Source organism: Primulina tabacum, chromosome 15 (genome assembly GCF_025594145.1).
Source record: "Primulina tabacum isolate GXHZ01 chromosome 15, ASM2559414v2, whole genome shotgun sequence".
Lineage (NCBI taxonomy): Eukaryota > Viridiplantae > Streptophyta > Magnoliopsida > Lamiales > Gesneriaceae > Primulina > Primulina tabacum.
The window spans coordinates 2,683,757-2,699,480 of record NC_134564.1 but is presented as its reverse complement, the minus strand read 5'-3'; the positions used below and the strand labels follow the sequence as shown (position 1 = coordinate 2,699,480).

General features: G+C 35.4%; 1 protein-coding gene, 1 long non-coding RNA gene and 1 pseudogene across 2 annotated transcripts; 2 read left to right on the top strand and 1 right to left on the bottom strand.

Annotated features, from left to right (window-relative positions):
* The first annotated feature begins 1,736 nt into the window (after window positions 1–1,736).
* On the top strand, window positions 1,737–4,202 carry LOC142525777 (protein RMD5 homolog; annotated as a pseudogene).
* Window positions 4,203–5,876: 1,674 nt separating this feature from the next.
* On the top strand, window positions 5,877–6,893 carry LOC142527476 (uncharacterized). Its single transcript, XR_012815468.1, has 3 exons — window positions 5,877–6,067; window positions 6,406–6,487; window positions 6,642–6,893. It is a non-coding gene; the product is annotated as an uncharacterized LOC142527476 (long non-coding RNA).
* A 1,204-nt stretch (window positions 6,894–8,097) lies between these two features.
* Window positions 8,098–14,913, bottom strand: LOC142527885 (uncharacterized). The gene is made up of 8 exons (XM_075632871.1): window positions 14,107–14,913; window positions 13,632–13,757; window positions 13,365–13,562; window positions 12,861–13,085; window positions 11,654–12,772; window positions 10,973–11,260; window positions 9,727–10,171; window positions 8,098–9,328 (listed from the first exon to the last, which is right to left on the bottom strand). Exons 1-8 carry the CDS (start codon window positions 14,725–14,727, stop codon window positions 8,466–8,468), a joined length of 3,885 nt encoding a protein of 1,294 aa, XP_075488986.1. The 5' UTR covers window positions 14,728–14,913; the 3' UTR covers window positions 8,098–8,465.
* Window positions 14,914–15,724: the final 811 nt, after the last annotated feature.

Sequence of the window (15,724 nt, the reverse complement as noted above, 5' to 3'; positions counted from 1 at the left end):
AGTAAAAGCTGCCACAGAGAATTCGGTAGAGATCAAGTCTTCCACATTCTTCCCCAACTTCTGAAGGATTCTGTACGGCAAAATATTCACAGCAGACCCATTGTCTATCAGCACTCTAGACAACGACTTTCCATTCCCATGTGCTACAATGTAGAGTGGTTTGATATGTTTCATCATTTCGTTGGTGGGTCGTTTCATCAACACTCTTTTCTCTTCATCGACAAGAACACCGACGCTCTCATTCAAAATATCAGTTTGAATGGATTCTGTACCACTCTGATTTTCAGTGAATACATTGGATTCAAATGTTCTTTTGCGTTTAAACTCCTCTGGCAGCATTAACGAACCAGTGACACATTCAAATGAAATGAGAATCTGTCCCACCCTGAAAGTAGCTTTCTTGACAACATTACTGTCTTCCTCCGTCAACAAGTCATCATCTTCCTCTTATTTATCTTCAGTAGCCTTCCTCCCAAATTTTTTCTTCTCTCTTAGTGATTCCTCCACCTTAAATCTGCGCTCAGCAGCTTTTTCTCTCAACAAACGTCGTTTTTGGGTCCGAGAAAGCAGTTTTAGGAACTTTGGATGCTCTACCCGTTTCCATACACCATTGGGAATTGCTCTGGGAGGAATAAAAAAACGAGATTTTCTTTCATATCTATTATTGGTGTCTAGAGGTGGTGGCCTCTGTATTAACTTCTGGAATGACTGTCGGTCACTCCTTCCCTCGCCATTCATTGACCCATGAAACGAAACATTTCCGAGGTGCTGGTTCTCCGGCCTTTTGGCCATGGATCCCCTACTGTACCTCATATTCCTCCCACTATAATACATATCATCTCCACTGTGACAGCGACCTTTTTCATGAAAAGTTTATGTCTTGTTCTCCTTTACCTCAAACATCATTTTCCGAGGTAGTGGCATACCAAGTAAAAACAATAATAGTCAATGAATTGGGAAACAAACGTAACTTGTAGTTGGAAAAATTATTCAAATTTGCTAGTTCCCCACACTCTATTGTAAACCTTCTCACATGTTCCACGTTAGATTGACAGTCTTCCCCCGAGTACAAAGTAAAATCTGGAATGTGATATCCTCGTGGGTAAGGATTTTCACGATCAACAACATCGGGGTATGGCTTATGAAACTCTGGTCGGTTGATTGGCCTCACTCCCAGGCCATACAACTCTTGAATAACATCATGTACAGTCTCGGAGTCCAAGACTGGAGTTTTTCCCATTGGGTGCGGGGAATAATTTGCCCCCCGAGTGTTATTCCACGAACCTGGAACTGAACACCCATGCATTCCCCCATCACCATACATCTCTGGATGCTTGCTAGGAGAAGTGACAGCGAACATATTCCCTGCTACTTGTTTATCGTTACTGTAACTTTGGCGTTTAGGATCCAACTCATATTCCCTCCTGTGTGGAGGAGTATACCTTCCTTCCCCAACAAACCCGAGAGTCAGTGATTCCTCCAAGCGGTGATTTTCACCTGCTTGAGGATTCCCCGATCCCTGGCCTTGGTCTTCAGACAGTTAGTTCCAGTTTCCTTAGGTTTATCATCTTTTGGTGACTTATTCTCTTCCTTCAAAGACTTCTTCCATTCACTTATTTCTGCCATAACTTCCATCATAACAGCAATAAAGGCTTTGGTCATTTCGTTGAGATCCCCACGGATATTTTTCTCCATGGACAACATAATAGTTGCTGGAAGTCCCTCACCACCAGAAAATGAAGTTCCTTCTTTCACAGCCTCTCCTTCGAACTTGGGTACCAGTCATTCCACTGATCTTCCATCAACATCGGTCTCTTCCTCCTGTGAACGATGATCTTTTCCCTGTGATGGAGGAATTCCTTCATTCTTCTCAGTACGCTTTGGAGGCATTTGGTCCCACCGGGCGTGCCAACTTGTTTATCACGAAATTTTGCGGGCGTGCCAGGCACGTGTTCGTGCCAAATTTGTGAAATAATCCGACTTCTAATCAAACGTTGCGAATCTTGATTCGTTCGTTCGTTCTAATTCCCTCAAAATGGCTCCGAAAATAAGAACTTGAAAAGACGAATATAATGAAATTAAAGGGGGAACTCATAAACAACATCAACATATATTATGCCGTTATAAATTCGAACAAAATTTTTACAAGAAACTGGAATAAACATTTGAAATCTATGGAAGACGATTGCTGATATGAAAGTAAAGTTGCAGAGAAGTTGCTGTAGATTTTTTGTGTGAATTTGTTGGGGGCATTTTTCTGATTACTCCTTCTGCCTTTGTCACACTCCATGGGAAGTTTCAACCGCATTCCACGATTACTCCACGTCTTCCATATTGGGTAATGGATGTAACCGACCGCAACTTTCTTTCACTGGGCCAACTGCAACTCCGATAGGCTTTATCTCTTGGGCTTCTCTTTTGGGCTTCTCTAAAAAAAAAATTAATTTTTGGCACAACACTAATATACCCTGATGTTAAAAGAGTGCACTATATCATAAAACAAAATGAAAAAAGGAAACTTGATAAAATCTGTATACACCCCAAAAAAAATATCCTAAAAATAGTATACAACAAGGACGTTAAAGTTGCTAATTTTATAGGTTTTTTGTGAGACGTTTTAAGGATTTTTTAGCTATGAGACGAGTCAATCATGTTCATATTTGTAAACAATAATATTTTTTAACGTGTGACCTAAATAGAAAACATATCTCATAAAATTGACTCGTGAGACCCTCTCACAAAAATTTTTGTGATAATAAAATAACAACACATATAAATATCCTTTTATAGTTCGGAATATGTAGTGGATCTTCACATAATTTTATTTATTTATTTATTTATTTACATTCAACATACCATGAAATGAACTAATTCATTAATCTAATATAAATCCTTTACTTAATCCCTCAAGATTAGATACCCTATTTAGGGATGTAAATGAACCAAACCGTTTGTGAGCTATTCGAAGCTCAATTCGATAAAAGCTCGTTTAATGAGGCTCGTTAAGGTAAACGAACCAAGTTCAAGCTCTACAATATTCGACTCGTTAGCTTGTGAACATGTTTGTTAGTATATTCATAGCAATATCTTAGATGAAAAATAATAATTTTGATATTTAATTTATTGATTTAACACATTAATTATTTAATATATAAAAAAATCTATTAAATTTATTATTATAATAAATTGACAAATTTTAATAAGAATATTATATTTTTTTTAAATGTATAATTTATTTTTTAATGAATTTAATGAATATTTAAATGTACAATTTATATTTATTGAGCTCGTTTAGGTTCGATAAAAACTTGAATAAGCTCGTAAGCCATGAATATATTCGTTAAATAAAGCTCGAGCTCGGCTCGATTATAAACAAACCAAGCTCAAACATACAAGAGTTGGGCTGGCTCGACTTCTTAACCCTATTCGACAATTTTATTGATTGTGATAGTCAATTTAATATCGTAGACTGCTTACTAAAAGAAGCCGGTGGGCGGTGAAGACGAACCAATTTCCCTGAAGTTGCAATTTCAAGAAATTCTGGACGCAGTGAAGTCTTGAAATTTTGAGCCTGCTCTCAATTGGGTCGCTGCAAACAGTTTGAAACTTTATGAATCTGGTTTTGATCTTGAGCTAAAACTTCACAAGCAGCGGTTTGTTGACATTTTACAAAATCAAGGCAAGGCCGAGGCTCCCAAATACGCCAGAATGCACCTTGCTCCTCTAGCTTCTGTCGTCACATGACAGATACAAAAGCTAATGTGTAGCCTACTGTGGGGAGCAAAGCTTGAAAAATCTACATATGCTGATTTGGTTGGCCGAATCCGTTGGAAAAAGCTGACTATGAGATTATATCGACGTTCTGCAATTTAGCTGGAGTGCTGGACAATCCTTTCAGAACCCTCGGAAAGTTGCTTTGGCAGCTGGGTTAGAATGGCTGCCTACACTCTTAAAATTGACAACCTTAATGTCCTCAAAGAAACAGGAGTGGGGCAAAGATATGAAACAGTTACCCGTAGCAGTCGAGTTGGGGAAAGAATTTCAATTTCACTCTGTTTTTGTGTGCCCCGTTAGTCGAGACCAGGGTTGTGCTACACAAGCAGTCCATCCACAAACTCTCGAAAGGAAATTCTCGGGGTTTCAAGTGTCCATACCGTTCTGAAAATGCTTCAGTATCACAACGCAGGCAACTGAATTTCTGATATGGTAGGATCTTGATTTTGTTCTGGTTGAATCATCTTACATAACGTTATGTAGATACAGTTTTACCCTTTATTTTTTTTCTAATATTTGTGAGAGGCTACTGCTTTCCCAAATTTATGCGATACTTTTTAGCTCATTAATAATTTAGAGTGGTTTTGTGTCAATTGAGCACGTTATTGCAGATTCTATAATTACCGATGTGTTTGTCATGGTGTTGGCCACCCAAGATGTTTATGGGCATGTGACATATTGGTATTGTCAATATAGAAGATATGCATGTACAGTGGGAGTTTGTATTTGGCTTGAGCAATGATTCATTTAAAATGATTTAAGTTTATGTACTGTCTAAAGTTTATTTGAACTGGTGTGAAATAAAATGATGACTTTTATTGCGGTTTAGTATCTGGTTGAAAGTTTATTATTGACTCTTTGAGTCATTAGGAGAAACAGTTGGAAATGCACGTTTTATTCTTGGATCACATTTATGCATTTCCATGTTACACATTCATACTTGATCTATGTTATGGATTGAACTGATATTGTGATCGATAATGGGTCTAGCGATTTGAAATATAGTGATGACCGCTTTGGTTCAATATTGATATAGTCGATAGACCAAATTGTTAACGAATATTTTGGTTTAGATTGCAAGAGCTCAATCCAGTTTTCGCATGTACTATATCTGGTTAACTTATGTGGCCTAAATGAGATATTGTTAGAACTATTTTGTGGTCTCACATAATCTAATTAATTGTACATATACAAACTATCTAATAAAAGACTAAATAAGATGATCTAATTAATTATGAGTTTTCAAATTAATAAATAAATTAATATTCACCTTATGTGTAGAAAATAAGCTATGATGGGTTGAAAAGTGCTAAGATTATATAAAGTGGTCGATTTTTTGTTACCTTAGAAGATCCATAACTACAATGCTAGATCAATCAATAGATCCTGACACGCGTCTATTGTTATTTATATTTTCTAATAATTTAACACAAACTCCTGATATATCATGATATATAGATTCAATCACATAATTTATAAACTTATTTTTACAAAATCTCTCCGGTCTTGAATTGTTCCCTGATAGATGGAGTAATTTGATCAACGCATATTTTTTGAATTCTATATTATTGTACATATTAAGTTAGTAAAAAAATTATTTCTTTACATAAATGAAAGGCAAAAACTTGTTTGAGACGGTCTCATGGGTCGTAATTTATGAGACGGATATCTTGTTTGGGTCATCATGAAAAAGTATTACTTTTTATTTTGAATATCGGTAGGATTGACCGTCTCACAGATAAAAATTTGTGAAACCATCTCACAAGAATGAAATTACACGCACAACACGTCTCTTAAAATATTATATATTATTTATTTCAGTTACCGAGTTGAGGGGAAACATCTCGGATATGACATAAAATAAGCTCCCATTGGCGATGATCTCTTGCATGATAAAAAAAAAAGTAAATGCAAATTGACACCTTAGGTGCAAAGTAAGACCGACCCTTTTCCAATCTTTCTTAGTTGCCACACGTACACATTTCCACTCGGCTCGCCGACTTATTATTGTTATTATACATGTGTATATATACACCACGGCTTCTTTCTAGAGCTTTCTTTTCACATCGATGGCTATATATACATATCTATATATTTATATATTGAACATCGGAATCCTACGTTAACATCGATACAAAAACTTGGATAATCTTTTTCTTTCTTCCATTGTAAGAGAACAAGAAAAGATTTGATTTTGATCGGGATTACCATTATCCAACTGCAATCTATATATCGATCATGGGAAAGAAGATGAAGGACCAGCCGATGTATGGCTATCCATACCCTGCTCAAGGTTTATTTTCAATCCACCCTTTCGATTGTTGCTTCTTGATTTCTTGGCTCTGTTTTATGCAAGACAAGATTACGTACATTTTTATACCTTTAGGTTGTAGTAATAATTGATCAAATACTAATGTAGTGTTGGCAGCTAAATTTGGCTTCTTTTAATTGTAGCACGATTAGCTATATACGACGAAAAATACTAAATTTGCTAATGAGAAACATAATAAAAGATCTCGTGTGAAGCTCTCGTGCGTTATTTCGTGCGTTTATGCATAGAATTGCGAATATTCTTCTTTGTTTTGTGATGTTTCTTGGGATAGAAATCATGCAAGTGGTGTGTTAAAACAGGTCGTTATCATGGACAACCGGTGATGGCACCGCAGTACGCAGCTGCGCCGCCGAGGCGGAAGATGGGATTTTTGCAAGGCTGGTAAGCTGATCCAAAATTTTTGGGTTGATTGTTTATATTTTTTTTAAAAAAAAAATAGTTATTAGAATTTTGAAATAGATTTTTGGTGAAATAATATAATTTTTTATTTTAATTTTAAAAATATATTCATTACATTTATTTATTCATTTTGCAGCCTCGCGGCGTTATGTTGCTGTTGCTGCGTGGAGGAGTGCTGTGACATCTTAAGCTCTTGTTGAGGATCCGAAGACCATAATTTTTCTTATATTATTAATTAATATTATTATAAGACAGAGAAATAAATAAATAATTTTAGAATTCTTATGTATTTCTTCTTTCTTTTTTCTAGAATTGATTATGGATTTCTCACTTTTGTTTGTATGATCGGTTTATGGTGTACATAGTTCAATAAAAAAAAATTTATAGACCAAGTGAAATAATTACAAAAATATTTGCTTACAATAAAAGTAATAAAAATCACATGTATTAAAATTATGTCAATAGATGAGGGATGTGGAATTATATAATACTAACATGACATAATAATCAAATAAAAAATCCAACAAAGTGGCAAAAGTACTACAAATTACAAAATTCTGAAAAAAATCTTTATTAAGAGAGAATTTTTTTAAAGCACTTAATTTTAGTTTGGTAGATATGTAGATTAATTCTTATATCATAAAGCCAATAATTACATTATATGTTTATTACATGGTATTTTCAACAATATTATCAAATTATTCAAATTTACTTGTAACCTTACATAATTATTCAAACCAGTGTTCTAAAAAGTCCGCTTAAGCTTGAAGCTCGACAAAAATGTCCCGTTTCAGAGAAAAAAGGAAAAAAACGGTTAAACTGTATTTTGATCGAATTAAGCGTAATTAAGGTGTTTAATTTTAGTGTGCTTAGGTCATCTATTTATTTTTAATTTTTTTATTTTGAAGGTATGTTTTTTTTTGTTTTAAAATAATAAATTAGGTTTATAATTTAAATATTTATTTTTAAATTTTAATTATGATTAAACATGTGATAATGATTTGACAAATATTTAAGATTTTTTAATGTTATCTAATTGCAAAAACAAATAAAGATTGTAATTTTGAGATTTTTATGTTTTATAAATATGAGAATTAATGCATTAGACTTAAATTTATCATATTTATGTATTATTTTATCTATTTATTGGTCTGGGATAATTACAATTACACTAAAGATAAAAAAAAATGCTTTTTCACGCTTAAACATGTGATAATCTCGCTCAAACTTGACAAACTTGAAGCTCGACATCCGCGCTTCGGGTGTTTCACGTTTTTCAGAACCTTGATTCAAACAATATATGATACCTAGATATGTAATAAAACAAATATAATGGGAATCAACATAAATGTATTAATTCCTATTGTTGTTCTTTTTTATCATCGTTATTTTAACATTATTATTTATATTGAAAGAAAGATAATTGATTATCCATGTATGAACTCAATCTTTACAATCTAATATTAATTTCTAGACACGAGTCATAAATCTGTCTTAATTTTCAGCCCAAGCCCAAGCCCAAGCCCAAGCCCAAGCCCAAGCCCAAGCCCAAGCTCAAGCCCAAGCCCAAGCCCAAGCCCAACACACTTGAATGATAAATAAAACTAAATTTAAGAAAACACAAGTATCCAAAAGTGTTGTGTATCAGCAGGAGATGCACACAAATCCAAACCAAAAAGGTTCACCAGGAGACAACAAATAATCAAAATTTATGGCCCTTAACAGAACAAAGATGCCAAAGTAGGCACCATCACATCCCTCCAATAGGTACCTAAACAAGGGACGATCAATCCACGGCCGTCTCTTAAATATCTTTTTCAGAAAGTTGGGATTCATTTGTGTGATCTTTTGCTCTCAAGAGCTATCCCAATAAGCATACGTTTATCGAATTATTGGAGCCCGAAAAATGAATCCGAGAAATAGCAAGAACACAGTTTTCACCACCGCCAAGATACCATTTTTATTGCTGTTCTCGTTTTTTTAGAGCAAGAAACACGTCGCCAAGTTGGGATTCGCAGGAAACATGACCGTCTGGTTCCAAAGCTTTAAGGAAACTAGAGGACAGATTACAAGTAGTTAAAATCTGGAAGACCTTGCCACAGAATCTTCGCACATCAGCTCGTCTTGACTGCTTTTCGGGCATGTTGGTTACCATATGGTTGATCAAACTGCACAGTTTTGGAAGATGGCTTTTCAACATCTTTTTTGTGGATTCTGCTCCATCTTCATCAGCATTGGTAGAATGGAGTGACTTTAATATCTCGGACACCAAATCCAGGGCTTCAACTTGACGAAATTGTGATTTGGCACTACCACATCTCTCCAAAAGGAACCCAAACAGGTGTCGAGCAATCCATGGCCGTCTTCTAAATATTTCTTTCAGGAAGTCCGGTTTCATTTGTGATTTTTTGCTATCAAAGTAGGCCACTAAAGCATTCTTAAATATATCACCAACTTTTTGCAATTCAGACTCTGAGAAGTTTCTGGCATCGATTATTTTTAGCATCCAAAATGTCGAACTTTGAGCAAGTGAATTGATCATTTTATACCGATTCCAGGAAGCAGATTGCTTCTTCTTTGATGGGTTCGAAGCAGATTTTTTCCTCTTGAATGGCTTTCCTGCCAATTTCAAGTACTTCTCCAAAAGTGATTCAAGCACTGCAAGCTGCACTGTCTCACCTCTGGGATAGTCCTTGGCTTTAAAAATTTTATTCTGTATAATTCCCCAGATGCGCTGACCAAGCTGCTCGCTACCTTCTGTTGTTTGTGGATTAATGAATGCTTGAGCAAGGTTTGAGAAAATTTTCAATACCTCTGTTTTACCTGTAGCATAAAAGGTGAAGGATGTCAATATCTTTACGCCACGACCATTCATACAAGTTACAGGAAAAAAAATATAACGGATGTAGATCAAAAGATACTTTGGATCAGCCTAATTATATCTATTATCCATATCTTATACGACAGCTCTTCAGGATAAATCAAAGTTATAACATAGAGATCGATCAAATCCAGATAACTATTTCTGTATAATCGAATCACCAACCAATGAATTATAGAATAAATAGAAAGAAGTCTTAGTAAGAAGATTGGTAAGGCCAAACCAAGCAAACGCAAAGTTATAATCGAATCACCAACCAATGAATTATAGAATAAATAGAAAGAAGTCTTAGTAAGAAGACTGGTAAGGCAAAACCAAGCAAACGCAATGTTTTAATAACCTGGATTTTCGTGTAGATAAATCTCCAGCAAAGACAGAACTCTAAGCTTAAAGAGCACCAGCTGAGAATGGGCTGTTTCACCTCCAGCTTGGTTTTTCCGTTCCTGAAATATTCTTGTAAGATAAATATCCATCCCGAACATTGCATCATCGTCCATCCCATCATCTGAATCATCATCAGAAGCCTCAGGAAGTTCAATGGGAATGGTCTCCATCCCTACCACTGCCTCAGAATCATCAGTATGTTCATCGGTGTCTACAGTTTCGGCTTTCTCAGTTTCATCAGATTCCATCGCATCTTCAACACCAAGAAGTTCTTCATCTGAGTCATCGTCATCATGATCATCTGTATTCTGATGTCTAGCAGGTTTTAAATCTTTTTTGATGACCCTCAACATCCTCAGTAACCCATCATCCGTGACCTCACTAGAAAAGTATTTGAAAACCTGTGAAGTGATAACAAATTATTATTCCATAAATAACAAAAGCAACAAGGCTAGGCTGAATATCCTCGTGCCAATTTATTCAAGGCCAAGCAACAGAAAAAATAAAACATCATATAATGCTCCAGCCTACGGTCATATACTCGCACAGCCTAGAGGAATGCAAATATATGAAGATTTTCATTTCTCAGAAAAGCTCAGGTCAATGCGTTCCTTATATACTGAATTCAAAGATTATTCAAGGAATATGATAGCATAATTATCAGGCAATGCTGTCCTCTTCACCATGTCTATCGGTTCACTTCAGCCAACTTCACACTTACACTACGAAGTATCATTAAAAGAAACACGTGATGGTTTGGGCAAGTAATTCATTGTCATGTCAATCATTTTATCGTTTACCGCAAATGCTACAACTATATGATAACTCTACATACATTGCGCACATTTATCGACAGTAAAACAAGTGGAGCATCATATAAGCACACATGAAGTGTATTCCACAAAAATTATTATTAATCAGCATTTATGCTTGAACAATAAAATAAATGAGCTAAAAAAGGTTTGGAAAACAAAAATGGCTGCTGGTAGGCAGGGCTGAAACGTGACAGACAATATTACAGTATTAATAAAAAATAATAAATTCACTGAATAATACTGCTCCCCTTATCTCACGTGTGATAAGAAATTTAGAACGATAGTTTCCAAGAAAATTAAAGGGAAACAAGGAGAATAACTTGAAACTTCCACCAACTAAGCAGTAAGAAGGTGTCAAAAGACATTGTTTCTGCTGCTGCTACTCACTTGTTCAATAGCAGATCGCAAAGGAGCTGATGACTGTGGCAATAGAGAAAGCATTGTATCAACAACAACATCCATTAACTCGGGAGCATTATCCCCATCTGACTCGTCCTCACTGGAGGACCCTAAAAGATCTGAAGAGCCAAAAGCTTTCTTACAACACATGACAAGTTCAGAGGCCGCTTCGAAGAATTCCCCAGGATGGAGTAGGATTTGAAGCAGCAGTTGTATAAGCAAATATCTCAGAGCATGCAATTTATTTGCATCCATGCCAAGACCACAATTTCGCTCCTACAACAGTGGAATATGTGAACAACCATAAATGTGATGAATAGCGTCACCAATCTATTCAAACATCATGCGAGCAATCAAAATGAGGATTCAACGGAATCAAAATCCACTTCAGTGGAGTTCTGGGAACATATTCAAAATCCCATTTCTGATCATAAATAATAAATAAAACAGACAAAGAGAAGGGTTTGATAAGTTGGAAAAACCCAAATCACACATCCCAAAAAGAAGGAAAAGGAAAAAATAAAGTTAATGGAAAGAGAAATTACAGATCCCAACACAATATTACAAAATCTACAAGTTCAAGTAAAAATAAAATGTTCAAGTGAAGTCATCCTCTTGAATATCATGCTATCATGTGAAACAATATGAATTATTAAGGGGACAGAGTACCTGTCTTGATAGTTGGCTCTCCATGGCCTGCAGTTTTTTGAAAGCTTTTTCATCATCAATGTTCATGATCCTTGACAGAGAAACTGAAGGGATGTTGCATAGTATACTAAGAAACCGCATAAAATAAGATCCAAGATCATTTGTATCAATACCATTTGCCACGAAATGAGGTCCCTCCCCTTTCTGAGCATTAGCGAGCAACAGTTGTACCTGTTCAACACATATCTGGCACAAAGTATTAGGAATTGCAGATTTGGGCCACCTAAACTTTTCCTGTAGCTCAAACGATGTTACTTCAGTGCCAAGTGATGATGAAAATAGACCCTGAACAGCCAAAAACTTCAGTACTTCTTTTTGTACACGGAACCTTGCATCTTGATCTAGCTTCAAATGCTTTGAAACACTAGGAAGGGACTCCACGATCCAACTTTTCAGAAATTCAGAAGTTCCTAGTGACCCTACAGCATCCTTGTCTTCAATGGAACCTATCTCTGAATTGTCATCAGTTGTCTGACTCTGATCTGAAGGTTCATCTGAAGAGTTGCCTTCGTCCAGAAACATGTTTAGCAGATTCTGAATAAACAGAACACAGCCAGACTCAGTTTTGAAATCTGTCATCAAATCTTTTACTGTCTTTGACTTGGTAACACAATCAAACCTCCCGTTGCTGTGCTTTTGAAGAGCCAAAATAACCTCAGCTCTCTTGACATCATCATGAATGACAAATTCTGACAGTTCTTTGAGAAAATGATGAGCAACTTTATAAAGCCACGAATCTTTTGCCATAAGTATATCCATTAGACATTGAACAACATTGTAGGACAACAACACGTGGACACAATAAGCAGGAATTTTTGGAATTAGAAGCAGTACTACATCTAAGGCTAACTTCTTGCGATCATGGGATGAGGGTAAAAGTGAACCTTCAATAATCACTTCACAGAAAGACCTAAGATTTCTTTTTACATCTTCTTCCACAGAGCTACCCCTGCGACTTCTTTTGTGTTTCTTGACAGTATTCAGACCTGATGCTGAATCTATATCAGAAGAGTCAGGTACCAGAATACTTATCAAAACAGGCCAGACACTATGAACCCGTGGCTGAGAGAAGGAAGATTCCTACAATGTATAATGGATAACATATTAATATATACTCAATTTAGCCTCAGAGGCATAAAAATTATAAATAAATGAAAATGAACACCACCTTTAAGCAGATAGAAATATTGGACAGATGATCGACAGCAAAAAATGCACTTTTACAGTAGGGGGAAGGCAGGAGCTTTCCAAATTTACCCTCAACATTAACTTTTTCTTGAATTTTAAGAGCTAGATTCAGCGCATCTGGATTTCCTATTTCAGTTGCTCTGTCAAACCACTCCTGAATTCCTGCTGCTTCAACAACATGATTCGACAGTGCCTCAACGGGTAGCTAAACAACATATAAAAAAATGATTAGATGGAGGAAATTTAACCAAACCTGTCATTGATTAAATTTGAGAGGAAAAAAAGGCGACGGGTTGAAATTCGAAAGTAGCATGGCTAAAAAGGAAGAATACATTTTAAGGTTTAATTTCACGAGACATACCATTAGCCACCATATTACAGGAACCTATAGAATTGAATATCACAAAAACAACGTGCAAGGGAAAAAGTTTACTCTTGTATCGAGAAAAACATTGCTCCTCATAGTTAAAAAATGATGACGTACCTTCCCAACCATTTCCGATATAACTGCAACGGCAGACTCTTGTAAATACTGTTTCTTAGAAGCAAGTGCAATAAGGCAACTAGTAAATTCTTTGATGTGTGGAGTATTAGCATTCAAAATCCATTCTTCAGTAAGTTTTCCTGATCTTGCAAGAGCCCCATATGCAAATAAACGACCCAACAGACAGTCTCTAGCTTCCTACAAAACCAAGAGAATTTTACATGGAGAAATCAAATCTCAATTACCAAATCAAGGGCATTAACCTACCTGCCCCTTCATAGACGAGGAGACCTCCAACAAGTTAATTATTAGCTTTAACAATGACTCCAATTTAATGCAAGTAACTGTGCCAACTAAAATTGTGAGGCCTAATGCAAATCCTTGTCTTGCACACTGCAAAAGAAAAAAATAAAAACAAGTAATTAAACAAAGGGCATAATTTCATCAAGAGATAGGTTATATGATTCTTCCCTCGCTTTCAAACATCATCCATATGGCAGAAATACCATAGCCCATGTCTAAAATACAGAGGCAGAGCCATAGTAGGCAAGAAGTGCGCACTTCACTCCTAAATTTTCTACAACTTCATATTTTTTTTATGCAAATCCAGGATTTCCCTAATTTTTTAAGAATTTCAATTTTGTCCATCCTACACAAAGATTGTGGCTTTGCTATTGTTAAAAAAGGACTACAATCAATAAGACAAGAAACACAATGAGAAACATAATAAAAGACAACCAACCTCTCTTGATGAGGATACTCCGCGAATGAGCCTCCGGACAGCATACCTCAAGGAAGGGGCGCAGTTATTCAAGCCATCATCCTTCTCTGCTTCCAGTTTCGATTTATCCTCCACCTCATCCTTATTCTCTAACTTATCGTACGCATTCTGAATTTCACTCAACTCTGTAGCCAATACCTTAGCAGCTGCTTCCCGGATGCTTGCATCCGCAGCTGCCAAATCAGTAAATACCCCAATGTGGAACTCGGGCAATATCCCGCCACTACTATTACTTATATTATTATTCTCAAAACTTTCATTTTTTGATTCTAAGTTCGTCGTTTCAGAAACAAACTCGCCATTCTTCTCGGCCATGTGCCTTTCCTTGTCCAAAGATTTCCTCTTCTTTTTGGTTTCCATTGAATTCGTAGAAGGTTTGTGAATTTTCGGGGAGGTTAACGCAGCATTAGCTTCATCCTGACCATGGTTTTCAACACTTTCACTTCCCTTCTTTCCTATCTTGACTCTCTTTTTTAATGGCTCTGCACTGGGATTCTCAGTTCCTGAGTTTACTTTCCGCTCAGGAGTTAATTTCATTCCAGATTCTTCCATGGAACTCGATTCCCTCTTTTTGCTACACATTCTCGTTACTCACAACTACAATTATCTGTAGATATTAGGGTTTCTGATAAGTGGAAATAAGTGAAATGTGGCAAATAGATCTTACGCGGAAGCAGAGGCGGCGGGGGAAGATTAGTGGAGGAGAGGTGTTGGAGAGGGTGGCGGTCGAGGGTCTTCCGAGTAAATCGAGGGTTTCGGCCAAAGGGATGAACTTATATGCTCATCAGAACAAATATTATAATATATTTTTAATGATAATAACAATAATAATTAGTACTTAATAATAAAATATTATTATTATCAATAATTATTAATCATTAAACATATATTTAATTTGATAATCACATAAATTTATTCCAATTCAATTTAAAGATAAAAATTTGCGTGAGACGATCTCACGGATCGTATTTTGTGAGATGGATTTCTTATTTGAGTCATCCATAAAAAAATATTATTTTTTATTCTAAGAGTATTACTTTTTATTGTGAATATCAGTAGGATTGAACGTCTCATAGATAAAGATTGGTAACTCTATTGTCTTACAAAAAAATCTACTCCAATTTAAAATAGTTTAAACTCTTTCATTAAAAAAATAGTATATGTCCAGCAAAATCTTATGATTTATTATCCATATACATTTTTTCGGATAAGATTTCTCATTAGACAATTTTATGATATTTATTTAGCCAAACACTCTCTAAATCGATAAAACGTTATATTTAATCATCAGAACCAAGATTTAACAATTTTTTTGATATATATATATATAAAATTGACAATTGGTAAATTGAACCATTATTAATCATCAAACTTTTCAAGCTAAGATATATAATAGAGTTAATTACATTTATTAGGTTTGTCATATTAAAAAATACTCAATTATATTTAAATATTATATATATATCTCGCGATTTATATAAAATAATAAATAAATATGAAAACATTTTAACTTACATATACCTAGGTCTTTTGTTAGACGACCTCACGAATTTTTATTTGTAAGACGGGTCAACCCTAC

Coding starts and splice junctions, on each gene's coding strand:
- LOC142527885 (XM_075632871.1), bottom strand. CDS start 14,727: ATGTGTAGCAAAAAGAGGGAATCGAGTTCCATGGAAGAATCTGGAATG. Junction 13,563..13,631: donor CCTCGTCTATGAAGGGGCAG/GTAGGTTAATGC, acceptor TTGGTTTTGTAG/GAAGCTAGAGACTGTCTGTT. Junction 12,773..12,860: donor ATATTTCTATCTGCTTAAAG/GTGGTGTTCATT, acceptor TATACATTGTAG/GAATCTTCCTTCTCTCAGCC.